The sequence below is a fragment of the Nansenia antarctica genome, assembly GCF_963989245.1.
Source record: "Nansenia antarctica genome assembly, chromosome: 10".
In the NCBI taxonomy this organism is placed as follows: Eukaryota; Metazoa; Chordata; class Actinopteri; order Argentiniformes; family Microstomatidae; genus Nansenia; species Nansenia antarctica.
This window is the reverse complement of record NC_137680.1, coordinates 20,522,688-20,541,953: the sequence shown is the minus strand read 5'-3', so window position 1 is coordinate 20,541,953 and position 19,266 is coordinate 20,522,688. Positions and strand designations below refer to the sequence as shown.

Below are 19,266 nucleotides of genomic sequence, written 5' to 3'. Positions count from 1 at the left end.
TCACACTGGGCGGCTTTTAGACTGTGGTCAGCCTGGAAAACAATCCCATCTGGCAACTCTGGCTGTGGTTCCAGCTACAGAGGAGTCTTACCCGTCCACCTGGCCTTGCTGGTGGATTATCCTATGGGACTCCTCTCGTGTTATCCGACCCTGAAACCACAGCTGTGTTCTGTGAATGACTGGACAGAAGAACAAAAAAAACAGGGCATTTAGAACCCGGGGAACAGCTTCATCTACACAAAAGACACAGCCGACATAAATGCTGACTCAAACGTTCCGACCCGGTTCTCTTTGTCTCTCTGTGACGTACCTGAGTTTAATAAGGAGGGGTGCAGAGGGCTGGGGCTACCGAGGATGTTCATCCGTTGACTTCTCTTCTGATACAGGGCAGAATGTCCAAAACAACACAGGGATGAGATCATGAACACGGGGAACTAGATGAGAATGGGCTTTGTGAACAGTAAGATCATAATATTATTACCATAACATCAGAACTATCGTCATTACCGATAATATTGTTCATCAAATAGGATTCATATTGCTAGTGTTGGAGAGAGAGAGACTCACCCTCCAGGCATGGCCCTCTTCCATGGCTGCACTCTGCGCCTCCACAGGATTATCAATCACCCTGCCTATCCTCCCTGAGAAATCCATGGCCACCAGAGAGTTCTCCGACACACTCCGCTAGGGGGCGACAGAGCAGCGGTAATGAGGTTAGTACACAAGCAGATGTACGGGGTCAGGGAACTGTAATGTACTGTTCCTGAATGTTTCACCGGCTGTGTGGGTGTACTACCGAGCTACAAAGGAGACAGGCTTACCACAGGCGTCGAAAAGTGTGACAGTAAGGTTTTTCTCTGCTGAGGGACCTTGTAGTTCTGGTAGAGTACAATTCCATACTGCAATGAGAGACAAAAAACATCAATAAATGAAAAGATGCTTAAAAAACATGAAAAGATGTTTAGTTATTCAGTCGATATGGAGTCAGCTTAAACAGAGCGTGTAGACCGCTAACATTCAACTAGTTATACTACTACTAAATCAAAATATGAATAAATATGTTTTTACCCATCATAATGTCAAATGCTTGCATACAAAACAAAACTACGATTCCTTATCCAAATAATGGCCCAACCAAAACTTGTAGGTGAGGTCAAAGAATAGTTTAGGTGAAAAACACTTTTGACTGTTATAGTTCTTGAAACTGAATCACTCTCTATCTTCAGCCGTAGACTGAAGACCCATCTCTTCAGGCTACACCTTAACTGTCCCTCCTGAGGCACCTACTTCCCCTCTACCCCCCTGTACAGTTCTCTCTATTGTTAATAAAAATAAAAATAAAAATCGTCCTTCTTCTAGCGCTACGACTGCGAAAGGATCCCGGCCCGAGTATAGCACTAATCCTGCTGTGACTGGTGCATAGATGATTCACTTAGTTAGTCAAATGTATTTGTTGTAAGTCGCTTTGGATAAAGGCGTCTGCTAAATGGCAAACATGTAAATGTAAATGTCTTTGGCGTAATATTGGGGGGGGGGGCCTGTTGCCATGGTGCTCCTACCTTAAAGAGTCGGAAGGCGGTCATCCAGGATGTCCTGCTCTGCTCGTCCTCTGCACAGTACATCCTCAGCTCCTTCACCTCGTTCCTCACTTTGTTGGGCTGTCAGTCAACACACATCGACCAATCAGAAAACGAGCAAACAATCCCTCAGTTAGACGACATCATGTCGGCTCTAACAAAGGCCGCCTCCCCCGTACACTGGGGCTGAGTATCAAATAAAATCCCAGATAAGGAACCGTGTTGGTGAGATGAAAGCTGCCGTTTCATTGGGTTTTCGGTTCGTTCTTTATTCGTTTGATATTCCTGAAAGTGGGTCACCACACAATGGCAGCTAGGCTAGTCCCTTGCCAGGCATGTCCCAGCAAGATACCGTCTAGACACGACACTGTTCAATAACTGTAATTGGATACGGCAAGTCTATGATGGAAGACAGATGAAGAACAGACAAGCGTATATATTTGAGGATGTCAATATTTTTCAAAGAAACACATGCGATGCAATAAAAGGGATTTCCCCTGGAACTTACCTTGATACAGAACTCGTAGTCTGTCGGTGCACTGTGTAGCTTCTTGCCTGTTGTTACTGTAAAGATATTGCTGTCCTCCAGGTCTGCTAGTAACTGTAAATGCCTGGGCTCCTACAGAGGATTAATCAATACCCGATGTCATTTCATCACAAAGAAACTTAAGCCTGGAGGTAGAGAGCAGAACCTCATTGAAATCAATAGCAGGTTGTGTGGTTGTGTGGGATAGAGGAGACGGGCAACTCTGACCGCCAAGTACGCACATTGATGTCCGTAGCAACTGGCATGTGGACTAACAAGTAGCCAAAAGTACGGAGGAGTTTATCAGTTTGACATCGGCACAAAGACTACAGAGGGTAGGCAACCGAGCGAACTTACCTTTGACGTTCCTTTTATGGAAAAGTACAGTCCTGAGCGTCGGAGAAACATGTAGAGCTTCTTCCAGGATTTCCTGCCCAGCTCTTTCACATACAAAAAGCCCTGGATTTCAGGGCAACTGCTAGAGTTCAAGAAGTTCTGGGTGGGGGGGGGGAGAGAGAAGAAGCCTTTGTAGCACAGCTATCACAATCAATCAAACACTTCACAAAAACATTGACTTTTCAAGACTTTGGCTGAGGAAAAATTCCCAGTCCCCTCTCCAAGCCAAGACGAACATTTATATAACCAAGACTGTTGGCATTTTTGCGATACCAATTTTTATGCTACACATTAAACATGGCAGAACGTTTTTTTGAAGCACAGTATCTTATGTAACCGTATCTGCCAAGACAAACATACACTTCAAATAGACATCTCAGAAAGCAGCTCTTTAAGCAAGCTGTTTCAAGCACTGTTCAGTATAAGGAGGGACCGGTTATAACATGCTCTGGCAACTAGTCTTATAAAGCCCAAGACTAATGCAGCGCTTAGCCATATTCAGACACGGTCTCCTGCTTTTGACAAGGTACTAATTGAGTGCCAAGATCCTCTGTTTAGGATAAGTCTCTCCTGGATTCTTGCTCAATTTTGACCATGTCGGTGATGTTAAAAGCTTTTGCCAGCAGAGGGTTTCCAGTTGTGTCAGTTAATGATGCTTTTCTGACACTCTATTATATTTGACAGGCTGAACATGTAAACTTCATTCCATTAAGACTACAGGTCGTTTAAGTCCAACGCCTCTCCAGTCTTGATGCTGCAGGGCGAAGGGGGGTGGGGGGCGGGGGGTGTCCTGATGTGTTAACATTCAGTATGTTCCTCTCCTGATTGCCTAATTTCACGAGGTACATAAAGGAGTCCGTAAAGGAGTGCCTTACGTGTGCAGAGACGGTCGTTTGTCAAACACATGATGGACCGTTATGGTGCGTGTTCAGGGGCCAAAGGTTCAGTTTTGAGGAGATGGTCCAGAATGTGGCGCATGCTGAGGTAGAACCCGTTTATAGCGTTCAGTTTATAGTACCTGTAAAAGTTGAGACGGTGGGATTGTTCCGTTGGTTTCCTGGCACCATGCGACCACATTCTCCGGGAAAAAATTCTGTTGGAAATGGAAAGAGCGAGCGTTCATTGAGACAGCTGTGGGTGAAGAAAGCTCCGAAGGATAACAGTGGAATGCTAAAGACTGGATCAATGTCCCAAATGAAAATGAAGAAAAAACATAGTATGTATTATAAACATAGTTTCATAGCTTTTCTTACTACAGTGGCTTCTTACATAAGATCTTCAAATGCAAATGACTGTCTGCTGTCAAGAGAAACTTGTCAAAACAATGTCTCTTCTTTTTTCAGGCATCTGCCAACAAGATGGGTACTGTACACTGTGTAACACAAACCAAACGTTCTCCACTCATCTCAGAAATGCATTGCTTGTAAACAGTTGAATAACAAATTCAAGAGACAACCTAGCTTAACTGTTTACATACACACAGAGAGAGAGAGAGAGAGAGAGAGAGAGGAGAGAGAGAGAGAGAGAGAGAGAGAGAGAGAGAGAGAGCGAACGAGAGAGAGAGAGAGAAAGAGAGAGAGAGAGAGAAAATATAAATAGGAAAAGCAATAATTCATGTCCGCAGGCAGGCGATGGCATTTTTGGGAACAAAAAAAAAAAAAACACCTACCAAGGGATTTCTGAAGAATTCATATTTGGCATAGTTCTTCCTGAAGAGAAAGCGGCTCTCGCTGGTCATGGACGCCTGCACTTGTACCACCAGCTCATGGTCCTCCAAACTCCTCTCTGCAGAGACAGGCCGTGTCAGTATAAGGACACAACCATCACACCATAGTTGCTCATCTACTTTTTAATACAATTAAGTCATTAATACAATGATACACGATATACAGTACATCTCAACATACACACCCACGTCTAGAAATCCGTATACTTTTCCTTTACGTTGGAATTTACAATCCTTGTTTCCTGTTAACTTCGCGTGAAGCCCGTGAGGTAAACCAAAAGTGAAAGAACAAGCGGCTCAACCTATGAAAACAGAGACCAAACCTCAGAGACAACCCCCCCCCCACACATCCCCCCCTCACCCATCCCCCCTCTTCCCGCCCACTCTTTCCCTTTCCTTTCCTCCCCTCCCTCCCTCCCTCCCTCCCTCCCTCCCCCCCTCTTATCCACCACTGAGACAGACAAATCAGCATGTTCACTTATTCCTCTCTCCCCCGTTGATGACTTGAGCATACATTCACTTCCCCCTCTCAGACAAAGAGCCGGGCTATGCAGGGCCCGGTCAGACCACTGACCCTAGACTCTGTAGGAACACATGTTCCACATCCAACTGTGGAATCACATTCACAAATAGACTTTGGCAAGTCCCGGGGATTCTGGAAGGCAGGGCTATCCTGTCTGTCTGTCTGTCTGTCTGTCTGTGAAGTAGAAGAGAGTGACTCTCAAAGAGGAAATGAAGATGGTGGAAATGTTCAGGAGCTGTAGTGTAGTGGTATTCATGGTGATGTCGCAACAGGGAAAAATTCAGCCAGGCTGACCTAATATTGAGTTCCGCTGTGAGTGAGTGAGAGTCTCTCTCTCTCTCTCTCTCTCTCTCTCTCTCTCTCTCTCTCTCTCTCTCTCTCTCTCTCTCTCTCTCTCTCTCTCTCTCTCTCTCTCTCTCTCTCTCTCTCTCTCTCTCTCTCTCTCTCTCTCTCTCTCTCTCTCTCTCTCTCTCTCTCTCTCTCTCTCTCTCTCTCTCTCTCTCTCTCTCTCTCTCTCTCTCTCTCTCTCTCTCTCTCTCTCTCTCTCTCTCTCTCTCTCTCCCCCTTCCTGGACATGAGTTTCTCTCTTCGGTGAGTCACTCTTGTCCATGAGTCATGGTTGATTCACTACCTAAAGGCCCCTGGTTGTACGTCTGTGCTCGGAGCTGAGGAAGGGGTCATTCCGGTCACTTCCGTCAGTGAGTCGTTCTATTCGCCGAGACCCTGACAGTGGCTCACTCCCCCCTCCTACGGAAACCGCGCTGTACGTTAAACGACACCGTTGTCCAGTTCTCTTCACAGTCTCATGCAGCCGCTCTGATCAGACTCAAACTCTGATCAGATGACTCAGTCGTGACATAAGAGTAGCCCCTCTTTAATCAAGATACCCCTCCATTTTGGGAGTCGACGGTACAGCCGTGTGTTTAAGTCTGCTGGGTGAGGAGGGATTGCCAGCCAGGTTGTGGTGGGAAAGTCTCAAAATCTAATTGGCTGTCATTCTTCTGAAACAAAGGCCCATCTGGACAGGGCCTGGTGAGATTAAGGAGCAGTTAGGAGTGAGTGACCTCGTCTCTAGTGGACTAGTCTCCCAGAAGCCCCGGCTCCGCCGAGGAGCGCCGGGGCATTGCAGGGGGATGATGTCATGGGCTATCTGAACTGCACTTAGCACGGTTTTTGGCAGTGGCTTGATACCAAACAAATCAGATCAGGTCATATGAAGACGTTTTAATAGCTTAAGATGCCCCTGGTGCTTCCAATGCACAACACAGCTCTGTTCTAACGCTTCTGTTCTAAGAAAAAGAGGTTTCGAAATACAAATAGCACAAATAGCACATTGTTTGTACTGCTGATGACATCGAGAGCAATAGTGTAAATTCGATTGCCGTTTAACATATTAGGCCTACATTTTTGTTACTACAAATATTTGAATAAATACACACTCATAATCACATTCTGTTCAAACACAGACATAGAAAGGCGACAACGAGTCTGCTTCAGGGTGTTAGATCATGGGGGGGGTTGAAGTTTGGGATGCTCTAGTCGTCTTAGCCTCTCACAAAACGACTGTCACGTTTTAGTGTCGAACCTCAACTGTAAACTGACGACAGCTGACTTTCAGAAGGAACGACCACCTTAAAGAGTGTAACGTCGGGGTCTAAGCGAGGTCTCTCTGCAGGCTCACCAGCGGGGGTGGGCGAGAGGCACTGGTGTTAACAGCAAACTGGACGCTGCAGCACACAGCACCTGCGTCCAATCATCTCCACTCTGCCCGTTCAAGAGAGACGGTCCAGAACACGGTTTCCGAGATTAAGTTCTGTTAACCTCTACCTGTTACTAACCTAGCGTCTCCCTGGTGTTGGTTAGGAGCTAGGTTTGGGGGAAGAGTGATGTGTGATGTCAACATTCCCGTCCGTGCACTAAGAGCCTCTTAGGAGAGACCTTGTTTTTTCGTCGCAGTCAGCCACCGCCTCTCCTCTGACTTCACTGTGTCTGTCTTCTGATCACAGAGCAGCCCCCCCCCCCCCCGCCGCCCCTGTAGCCAAGGGGTTGATGTTTTTACAACTCAAACTTTTGAACATCTGAAGGTTGAGGACAGGCACGGAATCTGACAGAATTGACCAGCGGTGGTGGTGGTGGTGGTGGGGGGGTATGAGGTTAAAAAAAGAGATATCTATTAGGCTCCTCTCTTAATTTCCATACAGAGGACTTCATTGACTTTAGCGTGAGGGGGAAAGGACGCGATTTAGCAGTTGAAAAGGGTTCTCACAGGGGGCGGGGCGGGGCGGGGGGGGAGGGAGGGCAGCCAGCGCCATCGTCGTCGTCCTCCTGCCAGCCCACCCATCCAGCACACGAGGCTGCCACTTACCTAGTCCGAGAAGGGGGTGATGTTCAACAAGCACCCAACTGTTGTCGTCCACACAATGGCTTTTGTACACGAGGAGCTGGCAGAGGTCTCGGGCCGTCATGTCGGCGGGTATTTCCACGACTTTCCCCATGCCGTCCTCGCTGAAGATCTTTATAATCTGATAATGGAAGAAGAAGAAAAAAAAGGCGTTCAACGTTAAAAATACTCCCCCCCCCCCCCCCCCCCCCCCTCCCTGAAATCAGGCGGGGGGTAGACATAGTATGACATTTCATACAGATCAGAGCGTTTACTGTCATGACGTAATATTAGACAGTGTCACATAGCGTTTGGGATAGACGGTATTTCCCCCCCCCCCTGAAAAGTGTTTGTGTCTAATAAAACACACCGGATGATTACAACTTGTCGTCACAGCGACAAGGTTTTCTGACCCTCTCAAGAACATTCCCATAGATGTGACATTCACCAGAATCATTCTTCGAGCTCAAATAGTTGTTTAAGTCCATCCGGACCACCTGTTCCCGTTCTCCTTCCACAGAGATTATGCTCTCACAGAACTACAGTAGACACAAAGATACTGTGTAGACCAATATACGTAGAGCATTAACAGAAACAATGGATAAAGCCCCCCAATCAAACCCCCTCTGAGCACAGCTCGCATTTCCTAGGGCTCCCCCCCCAAAGAGATTTGGTTAGGAATTCAGCCTCTCTTTAGCCTTCCTACAAAATATCTCCAAATTCTCTTTTCCCTTTTTCGAACCACCAATTCAAAAAGGCTTCCGACATTACAGTATACGCAGGGCACTGAACATCAGATCTGAACAGAAAAAACAACAACTATTTCTCCTTCTTCCCGAAAGGGGAGCTCGGATTCATTCGGAAACCCTCTCACGCATTCATCTTGTGCTCCTCACATCTTAAAAAAAGAAAAAGAAAAAGACACACAGTTTTTGTACCCTATACTCTCACCCACCCCACCCCCCCCCCCCCCCTCACCCCCTCCTCCCGCCCCTCGAAAAAGGTTCCAAAAAAGGTTTCTGAAAGAGTGGAAATAGAACTTACCTCTACGGCCCGCAATAGGCAGCAGTCCGGAGAGCACGATGGCATATTTGGAGTGAGCCTGCCTCCGCACACACACACAGACCAACAACCCTTTTCTTTTCTGCTCTCCACAACTTGGGTTGGGGGGGGGGGGAAAGAGACTGTGTGAATCCCAGTTCCTCCTCTGTCAACGGCTGCCCTGTGTGCTGGTACCTGTCACATAATCCCTCCTCTGCCTAGCTATACTGCAGGACAGAGCAAGCAGATGGCACTATATCCAGAGCGGCTGACAACTTCCCTCTGCTTCCCTCACAAAGGGTTACAGCCACGGGCTTTTAGGTAGTGAATCAAACCACACTTCCCTAACCAATCATAGGGCTCGCTCAGGCTGATGTAATCATTCCCACACAGACAGACACACACTCACCAGTCTCACACACCCTCAAACACATGCACGCGCGCAGGCACACACACGCGCGCACACACACACACACACACACACACACACACACACACACACACACACACACACAGACACAGACGCACAGTCATGAACAGACACAGCCAACTTTTTTCTTTTTTGGGGGGGGACTGCTGCATAGTTTCTGAATCTTTTGGACTAAAAGCGCAAAAAAGGATCATATAAGACGGGTTGTGGGGCAGCAAAAAAAAAGAAAAGAAAAGTGTCTTAAAAAAGTGTTCTGAAGTTTCAAGTAAGGGCTTGTTTTTTTTGCTCGCTCTCTCTCTCTCTCTCTTTCACCGTGGCTCAGCTTTGAACTTGGCAGTCAGACATCTCTCTCACGACAGAGCAAGGCTCATTACAGGCTAAATGAAACAAACCTGAGTACTTGAACTTCTTATTGGCCTCCCTTGAGTCTAGCTTGATGCCAACATTCTTTCTCTCAAAAGAACAAAACCTGGAAACTTAGTGTTTTCATTTGCCCCCCCCCCCCCCCCTTTGGTTCATATGCTTAATCTGGCACTGGACTGACAAAGGGTCTGCCCCACCCTGTCTGGAAGAACAATTTATCTCCTTTTAACAGTTCTGGACACGAGATCCCTGACCACGACGTGTCAATATTACAATGCAAATACAAACATTGTGACCCTGAAATAACTTCACGTTCCAGGGAAGGAACCAGGAAACGGTAATAGCGGTAAGAGAGAATGATTCAATCATTCACTACAGCCTTTAAGAGAACACGACTCTTAGTGCGGGGGAGGGGAGAGAGTATGACACAGAGGAAAGAGATAGAGAGAGGGGGAGGGAGGGAGGGAGAGAGAGAAAGAGAGAGAGAGAGAGTGTGTGTGTGTGTATGTATCTGTGTGAGTGTGCATGCGTGCATGTGCATGTGCGAGGGGGAGAGAGAGAGAGAGAGAGAGAGAGAGAGAGAGAGAGAGAGAGAGAGAGAGAGAGAGAGAGCGAGCACACAAGAGAGAGAAAGAAGAAAGACAAAGACTAGGAAAGACAGGGGAAAAAGAGAGTGAGACAAAAAGAGAGTGTGCTGGGTTTGGTAGAATGTGTACTTTGCATCCTACTGTATCTAGTCTCTCCCAGCTGTCCCTGCAGCCACACCCCTTCCCTCGTTGACTTATCGCTACGTCACAGAGTCATTCAGTGGGGAAAACCCCTGTGTCACATGCCCGACATGCTGTACAACAGGGCCTGCAACTCCTGCCAGCAGCAACAGTTCTAATGTGGAAAGAATGAGACTGGAGGTAAAAGACTGCCAATATTTTGTGGAACTGACAGTACAGTTCTTCAAAAAAATCAAAAAAATCAAAATATATGTATATGGCTTTATTATACGCTGCGTTTTAGAATTTCATTATCGACCTGATCAGAGACGGACATTCGGGCACCGCAAGCTCCCTTGACCTACTTCAGTTGTGTGTGTGTGTGTGTGTGCGTGCTAGAATGAGAGAGAGAGAGAGAGAGAGAGAGAGAGAGGGAGGGGGGGGAGTGAGAGAGAGAGAGGGAGGGAGAGAAAGAGAGAGGGGGAGTGAGAGAGAGAGAAAGAGAAAGAAAGAGAGAGAGAGAGAGAAAGAGAAAGCACACTGGGTTGTCTTCCTGTCCTCCAAACACTAGTCTCATTGAGCCCGCGGGCCCAGATGACTCAGGACTTGTTGCTTTGTGATGTAATCCCCCGGGGGGGGGGAGGCTGAGAGCCCCACCAAGCCCAGCAGCCATGTCACTCCTCCTCAGCGCCTCTCCTCATCACAACACAGAGGAAATGGAGGAAATGTCACCGGCTTTCTCCACGGCAACCTTTTAAGGTAATGGTCAAGTCTTTCAATCGATAGGAGCGGGGGGTGTTGGGGTGGGTAAACGCACGCTCCGATGCGTGTACAAAACACACACACACGACACAATTACATCAGCGAGTGTTAGAAAACACCAGATTACCGGTCTGCAGTCCCTCTACACAGCCTCTTAACAATGATTAACCACACAGGCTAATGTGGCCTGCAGTCAGATCAATAGGGATGTCACACCCAAGGCACTGCCACGTTCATCCTCTTCACCACGAGGGAAGTGATGGTGAAATAACGCTGTGTAGTAAGGGAAAAACAAGAAACTGGAACTGTAAATGGGACTTAAGGAAGATGGTCATCTCCTTTAGCTCTCCAGAAAACTTGTACTATTTTATTTATTGGACTATTTGTAGTGCTAATTGTATCCGGTCTTATTGTCTACATGTCTCCCACAACTTGTCACTTGTCCAAATGTTACGTATGTCTTACGTACGATTGGCAATCTAATTTATCTTGCCTATTGTCTTATTGTCTTGTGCTGCAATGTCAGGAACCGAAGCAGCCTAAGAATCGTCCTCGCTTACACTTGTGTAATGTGACGTAACAATAACTACCGTATATAATATAATAATCATTTGAAACTTAAATACCTCTCACCTCAGTGCTGGGTAGGCTAGCCCATCCTGTGACCTGTTTGGCCCAGTGCTTCCTCTGGTTGGAAACATATGACCGTGTCTCTGATACACACTTCATATCCTGCACTAAGACTCAGAACAGCCTCGCACTGTTCAATCAGAAGTAGGTGGCTTAAGTGGGTGGAACAAATCTCAACAAGAACAAAATCGCAACATCTCCCAAGTCTTATAAGGAGAACCTGATTGGAATCAGGGCCGACATTTCAAAGAAAGAACTTGCGTGATCCCGACTCTGCTCTGTTATCTCACCCGGTTATTAAAACCCCAAAAAGTGCCTCCCAAGAAGAGCGGCCATGGATGAACTGAACCGAGTTAGCTTGCCAGTGTCCTCGTCTCTACTCCCCCCACCATCCCCCTCTCCCTCTCCCTCCTGTTAACAAGTACCTCTTTAATGAATCCAACTGTATCGGTGCTGTGTGGTCTGTGCTGTACCGGGGCATTGACGTAGTCTAATGAGATTGTGAGACAAAAACCTCCCAATGAGTAAAGACAATCAGGGTTTTTTTCAGAGAGGCGATGTCCTGAGCCCACCTCTGATCGCTCGCTGGGCTGGATCGCTCTAAAGAGAGCGCTGTGTCAACTCTGCTGACTCACGAGGTGGACATGAACCAGCCCTTGTTGTCTAATTATCATGTCAAATTAAAGCTTCCAAAGGAGCTTAACCAGACACACTGCGGGACTATGGCGGAGAAGAGAATGGGGTAGATCGCGATGCACATTTACAATCGATACACACGTCATGTGCGGTGCGTCCTAAAACAAAGAGCATGTGTGACAGTGACGCAAGTGAGTAAAAAAAACAAAACAACAACAACAAACAAACAAGTTTTTTTGTTTTGTTTGTTTGTGTTGGTTTTTTGAAAGCCAAAGTATTACCCGAGATAGTGAGGCTTTTTTTTGAAGGTTTTGGAAGTGCTCCGGTCGGAATGAAGCGGTAGATCCTGTGGATGCCGCGCCACACAGGGAGAGACAGGAGCACTCGACACTTTAAGGTGATTGACGATCAAAAGGAGGCCCAGTAACTGAAACGACGACAGATCCCTCCTCCCATACAGAAGATATATGCTGCAGACGTTAGACTGCTCGAGATGCCAGAAAGATGTGGAGGAACTAGCGCCAGACTGCGGTCTTTCCTCCAGGCCACAGTGACTACTCATCCTCGTCGACCTCACACACACTTAACCACCCGGCTCATTGCGAAAGCTCAACCTTACCCCCACTGATGATCATAGCAGTAACAAAGCTCAACCTTACTGACAACCATAGCGGTAACAAAGCTCAACCTTACCCCCACTGACGACCATAGCGGTAACAAAGCTCAACCTTACCCCCACTGACAACCATAGCGGTAACAAAGCTCAACCGTACCCCCACTGACGACCATAGCCGTAACAAAGCTCAACCTTACCCCCACTGACGACCATAGCGGTAACAAAGCACCCCACGTCAGAAGACTCTGTCCCATCTGGCTCAGAGAGCATGACTAAAAACGGGAGTCTCGGGGTCAAACAGGAAATTAGTTTTTTGACGACTGTACAACTATTTCAACTATTTCCAGTCCGTCGCATCGAATATGCAGAATGAAAGGAACTGAAAGTCCCAAAAACTTCTATTGAGGAATGTACCAAAAAAAGAAAAGAAATAAATCCTATTCCTGTAGAATCACAGAAGAGCCTCAGTGTCTAGGGCCTATATATAGATCAAATGAGCATGATCCGTCAGTATGCACTCCTCAGGCAACCCCTCCCGCCTCCCCCCCCCACCCCACAGCCAAGCCCATATTTTCTCTCCGCCACACACATCGGCTCTAACAATCCGCTTTGAATGGCCGAGCTCTTTTTTCCCTGTGGCTACCTACTGAGATCAAACCAAAGAGGAGCCAAATATTTCTTCAACAGGAGCGACTGGTTAATTGCACAGCAGGGGAGGACTGAACAGCGCCCTTTCAGACCGCTGAGGATCATTGTCTGTTTGGGGTTTACCATTGGGGGCCACTCACAAAGGATGACATCATTACAAAGTGTGTAATGAATCGTTACGTTTTTTAACCACGCGATCCGAGCTTCAGCACAAGCTGCACTGTATGTACGTGCACTGTTGGCCCGTCCCTGGCTACCCAATCTTCACAGGCCCGGTCTCCCGTTTGCAGCTGAGAGAGGGCGTAGCATCGACAGTTAGCTATTAGCATACAGGGAACAAACCCCCAGATCAAACACCATTAATAATTGACGGTTGAAACCACTGAAACAGGGCGCATGTGCAAACAGGCACAACACCAATATAAAGTCTTTTTTTTTCTCAAAACTAGCGACATGATTTGATGGATAACTCCTAACAACCTAGGCGTTGTTAAAGTGCAGGTACCTTGGCTAAGTGATGAATGAACATCATCATTTTTTGTTGAGAAGAAAAAATGCGACACTGTCCCATTGCCTTTCAAGTCAAAGAACACACAGCTTTGTCTGCATAGCGTCAGATTTCACCCGGGGACGGAAGAAGGGGTGGAGTTGAGCCTCTTGTTTCCGCATATCCCTCCTCTCTGCCCCGGACACAATGGAACCCAGCCTTTCCCCCACAGAGGAGGTACACAAGAGCTCAGCCGCAGCAGGCTAATTTCATTAAGGTGAACTATAGGAGAGGTGAGCTGAGCTCAAGGGAAGCTCTCACTCAGCAATACACAAAAAACAAACGGAAAAACGGAAATGAGAAACATTTTCATAAACACAGGCATTGGGCTTGGATTGGGAGACTCAGATGCACCCATTAGTAAAATAAAAAAATAAAAAATAATAAAAAACGGACAGCCAGGCAGATAGCTAGAGAGTGATTCCAAACGTGACAGCTGTACATTCTGTCCTGGTATAATGAGGCGTTTCTGGGGAGACGCCAAGATCAGGCCCCCACTCCAGAGGCTCTGGATTTCTCTGGACATAATTACAGCTCTTTGAATTAAGCTAGATGTCTGTCTTCATTTCCTCCAATGGTTGCCTTTTAAAAAAAAGGAACTTGTTAGAGATCATTAGAACTTTAACGCTGAGGGGCATAGTTGCTTCTCTTGCTTTAAAAAATAAAATATTTTTTTTTACCACTTTCCTTTTTTTTTTTTTTTACATTTTATACAGTAAGCACTTCTCATATGTTGCCTCTTGTTTATTTCTTCCCCCCCCAATAGTCTCCCTTCTATCTCTTTCTCTCGCTCTCACTTTATCTCTCTTCCTCTTTCATTTCTTTCCCCCCTTTCTTTTTTTCTCCCTCTTCCCTCTTAGTGAACAGCACCACTTGAGAGAAATCTGAGCTGTCCTACTTTCCTGTGTGTGAGAGAGAGAGAGAGAGAGAGAGAGAGAGAGAGAGAGAGAGAGAGAGAGAGAGAGAGAGAGAGAGAGAGAGAGAGAGGTTGACCTGCCCTCTTCTGAGAGGTCTGCAGTGGAGTGGAGTATTCCACGCAGTCTCAGTGACCTACATGAGTCGGGCCCTGCCTGCCGCTGAGATGCCCAGGCCAGATGAACAGCTTGCAGCAACACATTGCGCCCCCTGTGAAGCGTCCGTGATAGACACAGAGGGTCACGTCACATTCCCTCCACTGAAGTCTGCAACGGCCAGGAAATCAACTGTGATTCTTTTTTTCTTTGTTGTTGTTGTTGCTTTCAATATAAATAGATGTTTTTCTCTACTGTACATGGGATGATGTACTGGCACTGAAATATGGCCCGTCCGACATTGGGATCCATGGGCTTGCTATGGTTGTCGCTGATATGATCTATTTCTTGCGTGAATGGCCTGTCGCTGTTTACACACAAACAATTAAAACACTATACTGTGAATAACGGATTAATTTCCTAAAGGAGGGTGAAAATGATACTCTTACATAATTAATACACCAGCCTCGGGTCATCCTGTACTGACCGTGACAAGCCAACAGAACTCTAGAACACAGGACACGGGTCTGGGATTCACATTTTGCCAGAGTGATGAACAGGCTCGTACTTAAAGTGGGTGAAAGTTCTAGCTTGTAACCGTACCCACCTGTTAAAGCACTCGCGCTCTCTCTCTCTCTGTCTCTCGCTATCAGCAAGCGCGACGTGGCCAAGCGGAGGATCACTTAGCGCGGCTCGAAATAGGAGGCCGCAAAAAACACAGTGGAAATACGATGAATAGACGGCCGATTTCCAGCCCTCGTTTACTTAATGAAAAGAGCTGCGCGACAACTGGGATGGGATTCTGGATGAAAATAAATAAATAAATACAACCTTCATATCAGACACACCCTATTGTTTGGTCAGTAGGCTACATCACAGCTAGACTTCAACATGGCCCGTGTCTAGTGTGTCTAGCATGTCTAGTGTGTCTAGTGTGTCTAGCGTGTCTAGCGTGTCTAGCGTGTCTAGCGTGTCTAGCGTGTCTAGCGTGTCTAGCGTGTCTAGTGTGTCTAGTGTGTCTAGCGTGTCTAGTGTGTCTAGTGTGTCTAGCGTGTCTAGCTTGTGTACTGGTTTGACCTCGTCACCTCAGAGAAACCCAGGGACGTGACTCAGGCCGACCCCGGGAGTTCCACGGCCCCTCTCCCAGCGGAGGAACCGGATTAACGTGTTTTTTTCCAAACGAGCCTCCTTCCTTACGTCACGGCATCTAAGCCTGTAGCAGCATCTCCCTGCAGCTCCCCACAACTTTAAAAGGGCAAAGGCCTGGCGGTTAAAAAACCTCGGTTCAGTCCCAGGTCTTTGACACCGGCGCACCGGCCAAGTAACTCTAGCAGGTCGAGGCTTGCTGGGTAAGTGGAGGGATAAATATGGCCTGACACATGAGACGTTCCAGACTAAACCTCTCTCCACTGGCCAGCACCCCAGCCAGCATTTTGTTAACAACAGAAGTTGCAAATGTGTATCTCCTCTTCCGAGTTGAACGGTGCAAATCCGGTTCGCTATAGCCGGCGGCACGTGACGTATGTGCACACGGACACGTATGCACGTTCCACGCGGGCACGCAAATACTTAAGACCTGCGTGTATACTGTTCACCTCGGGCCAAAAAAGGCCATCAGTTAAAAAAGCGAGGAGGGGAGGAGATCAGATAATGGACAAAAGCAAAAGACTCTTGAGGCAGAACCTCCTTGGCGATGTGCATGTGTATAAAGATTGAACCCCAAACAACTATCTTTTAGGATTGAAAGAGATCTTCAGCGAGAGCCAGCTGAAAGTCATACAAAGGCAGTAACAGAGGAATTTTATCTTTCAGCGGCAGAGTAGGACAGTGCTGAGAGAGAGAGAGAGAGAGAGGAAGAGAGAGAGAGCGAGGGAGAAAGAGAGAGAGAGCCTCTAGGACTGATTCCATGTAATCTTCATTCTGGAACATTCTTTCTGGGAAGAAACAATAAGCAATGCACCCAGGCTAAGAACAATTACCAGCAGTGATTACACGATGCTAACACGGACCCACTGTGGGATGTGTTTTGTGTGGTTTAAGACCCAGTTAAAAAGACTCCCTTCTACAAGTGAGCCAGCATATTTCTGGCACTGGTCACTTTGATCTTGAATGCTCCAGAACACTTCAAAAAACGAGGCTGCGTTCCAACGCAATTAACCCAACAGCTCCGACGTCAGCGAAAAAAAAACACAAACGTTTTATTTACAGTGGAAAAAAACAGACCTTTGACCCTAAACAGCATTCCGGAGCAGCCGGAGGAGGAGAGGCATGCTGGGAGGTGATAGAATGCTGCTCATCACCGCCTGTCTGCGTCTACGCTGAGTTACCGTGGCGTCGCTGAGCGGCCTCACATAGCCGTCGCCTCCCTAAAAATGGATATTCAGACGTTGCCAAGCACAACAGTGTAGAACACTGCTGTCAAACAAATCAAGGGGAGTATAATTTTCGAGGAGTGATACGTTACCTCCGAAGGGATAGTTCATTTACCCAATGGTAATCTGCTGACATGTTAATTGGCGACTACATTTCGTGGCACCGAATCTTAAAACAAAAAGTGCGGACCCAAAAAGCAGAGCGGAGTCTCTCCCTTTTCGCAGTACATCCGCTTGGCTCGCTGTGCCACCGGTGTCTGACGTCTGTGTTCTATTCCGAGCGTCTTACCTCACCCCCCTGTGTAAATATGAAATGACGCGTTACAGTGCTGCCTCAGATGCTATTAGACATATTGCTCGTCCCCTATACTCCTGTCTCCTCTCAGAGTGCGGGCCGGTTCCTGAGTTGCACCACAAAATGCTTTAAATGGATTAAAAGCTGCACACAAGGAGCCAGAGGCCCTGAGGCCTGTGTTGGTCTCCCAGTAGGGGGGGAAGCTCAAGGAGGACAGGTTGAAGACAGGCTGGCATGACCGTGCAGTTTACCCTGCAATAGGCACAGCTACAGCACATGTGGCGGTGGTGGTGGTGGTGGTGGTGTGCTAAGCCTCAACCCTGATGGTGTGGGCTGAAAGCCAAAGGGACTGCCATTGGGCGTCCTTGAGAGTACTGTGAGAGGAGGCAGTTACGTGGGTGCGTCCTGTGCTTCTTTGGACTGATGACTTAATGCAGGCACAACACTGAGTGCACGCACACACGCACGCACACACACACACACACCCAGCCCTCATAACTCAGATCAGCACACCTCCCCGCCCCCGCCCGTTACCACTAACAGCGCGTCCAGATCGGGTGAAAGACCCTCGTCCATCCCAAAAGGACTGGGTTAGGGTTGTCTCCACAAGATCTAATCTAATAATAGATCAGATAAAACCTTAAACCCTGCAGCGGCCAGGATCATCGGCTCCATACTAGCCGAGAGAAACCCTCCAGATCTCCAGATCTGTACGGCTGATCTGGTAGAAGACCGTTTACACCCCTCTCTCAGTGGCCCAGTAAGGCCCCAGTCAGCGTTTTTGTGAGGAACAGAGCTAACAGAGAGTTCTGGTTGTTAGCATTCCCCTTTAAGTATGGGGGTGAGAGCACGGGTACTGAGTGATGGGAAGGCAAATGAAAATCATATGGCCATGTGTAACAGATTGCGCGGTGATCCCTGACAACCCCGGCCAGCCGGCTGCTCCGCGTTCACGTGCCTCCCAGCGCGGGGGCTGAGGGGGAAGAGGAATGGGAGCCTGTCAGAAAAGCGCCCGGAGGTCGGAAAATTTCTGTAAACAGCAGAAAAACTTCTTCTCACCAGCCCCGGCCAGGGAAGGGAAGGGAAGGGAAGGGAAGGCAGGGTCGGTGTGCGAGGCAGCAGGCAGCCAGACATCTGCACTCCCTCCAGCGGGTCTGACGGAGGAGACAGAGACATGGCAGGGCTCATCTCCAGAACCCTAAACGCCCCCCCCCCCCCTCCTCGAGCCTCTAACCCTGACCCCCCCTCCCCAGCTTCTAGCATCTCCAACGCCCCCCCCCAGCCTCTAACCCTGACCCCCCCTCCCCAGCTTCTAGTATCTCCAACGCCCCCCCCCAGCCTCTAACCCTAACCCCCCCTCCCCAGCTTCTAGCATCTCCAACGCCCCCCCCCCCAGCCTCTAACCCTGACCCCCCCTCCCCAGCTTCTAGTATCTCCAGCCCCCTCTAGAATCCCCAACGCCTCCCCCCCCCCCATCCCCCAGCCATCTCCAGAAACCCAACCCACCCGCCTACAATATCTCCAGACCCCTCCAGAATCCACAACCCCCCCCGCCACTCCTCCCCAGACCCCTCCAGAACCTCGACCCCTCGACCTCCTGAGCCTTTTAACACCTCCCACTCTTCCAAAGCTACTCAGTAACATGTGTGTTCATTGTTCATTGCAACAGCTTTAGTGGTCCAATCAAAACCCCCCAATAGTCCATACTTTTCTATATACCTGCTTTTACAACTGCATGATTTTTGCAAGCCAATGCAAAAAATACATACATGGTGGGTTTTTTTTCCTTCACCCATGTCCTCGTATAGGCCGTAGCCAGTAACGGTGCTCTGATCAACAGCGCAATAAATGTCAAAAAGGAGGATTAGCGAGGCCGATTTATGATCGAAATATCCGTCCCGTTTTACGGTAATCTCTCTGGACTGTTACCGGAACGCGTGAAGCTCCAGATGAACATGATTAACAGTGACTTGCTCTTCCAGGAAAATAAGCCACAGCCTCTCTCCATCTCTTTCATCTCCAAATGCCATCACGTGGCGGGGCCAGAGACAGATCTGCTGGTGCGCTACTAACCCGGTAGC

The 19,266-nt window shown here is 48.0% G+C and overlaps 1 protein-coding gene across 1 annotated transcript in view; it reads right to left on the bottom strand.

Annotated features, from left to right (window-relative positions):
• grb10b (growth factor receptor-bound protein 10b) overlaps positions 1-19,266 on the bottom strand; it is a 78,005-nt gene that overhangs the window by 860 nt on the left and 57,879 nt on the right. Inside the window, exons 6-15 of the mRNA XM_080540867.1 lie at positions 7,114-7,270; positions 4,169-4,284; positions 3,518-3,592; positions 2,461-2,598; positions 2,086-2,196; positions 1,560-1,658; positions 822-899; positions 568-684; positions 311-377; positions 92-179 (exon numbers count right to left, since the gene is read on the bottom strand). Of these exons, the coding sequence (XP_080396993.1) occupies positions 92-179; positions 311-377; positions 568-684; positions 822-899; positions 1,560-1,658; positions 2,086-2,196; positions 2,461-2,598; positions 3,518-3,592; positions 4,169-4,284; positions 7,114-7,270 (1,046 nt within the window). The remainder of the gene's footprint in view (positions 1-91; positions 180-310; positions 378-567; positions 685-821; positions 900-1,559; positions 1,659-2,085; positions 2,197-2,460; positions 2,599-3,517; positions 3,593-4,168; positions 4,285-7,113; positions 7,271-19,266) is intronic.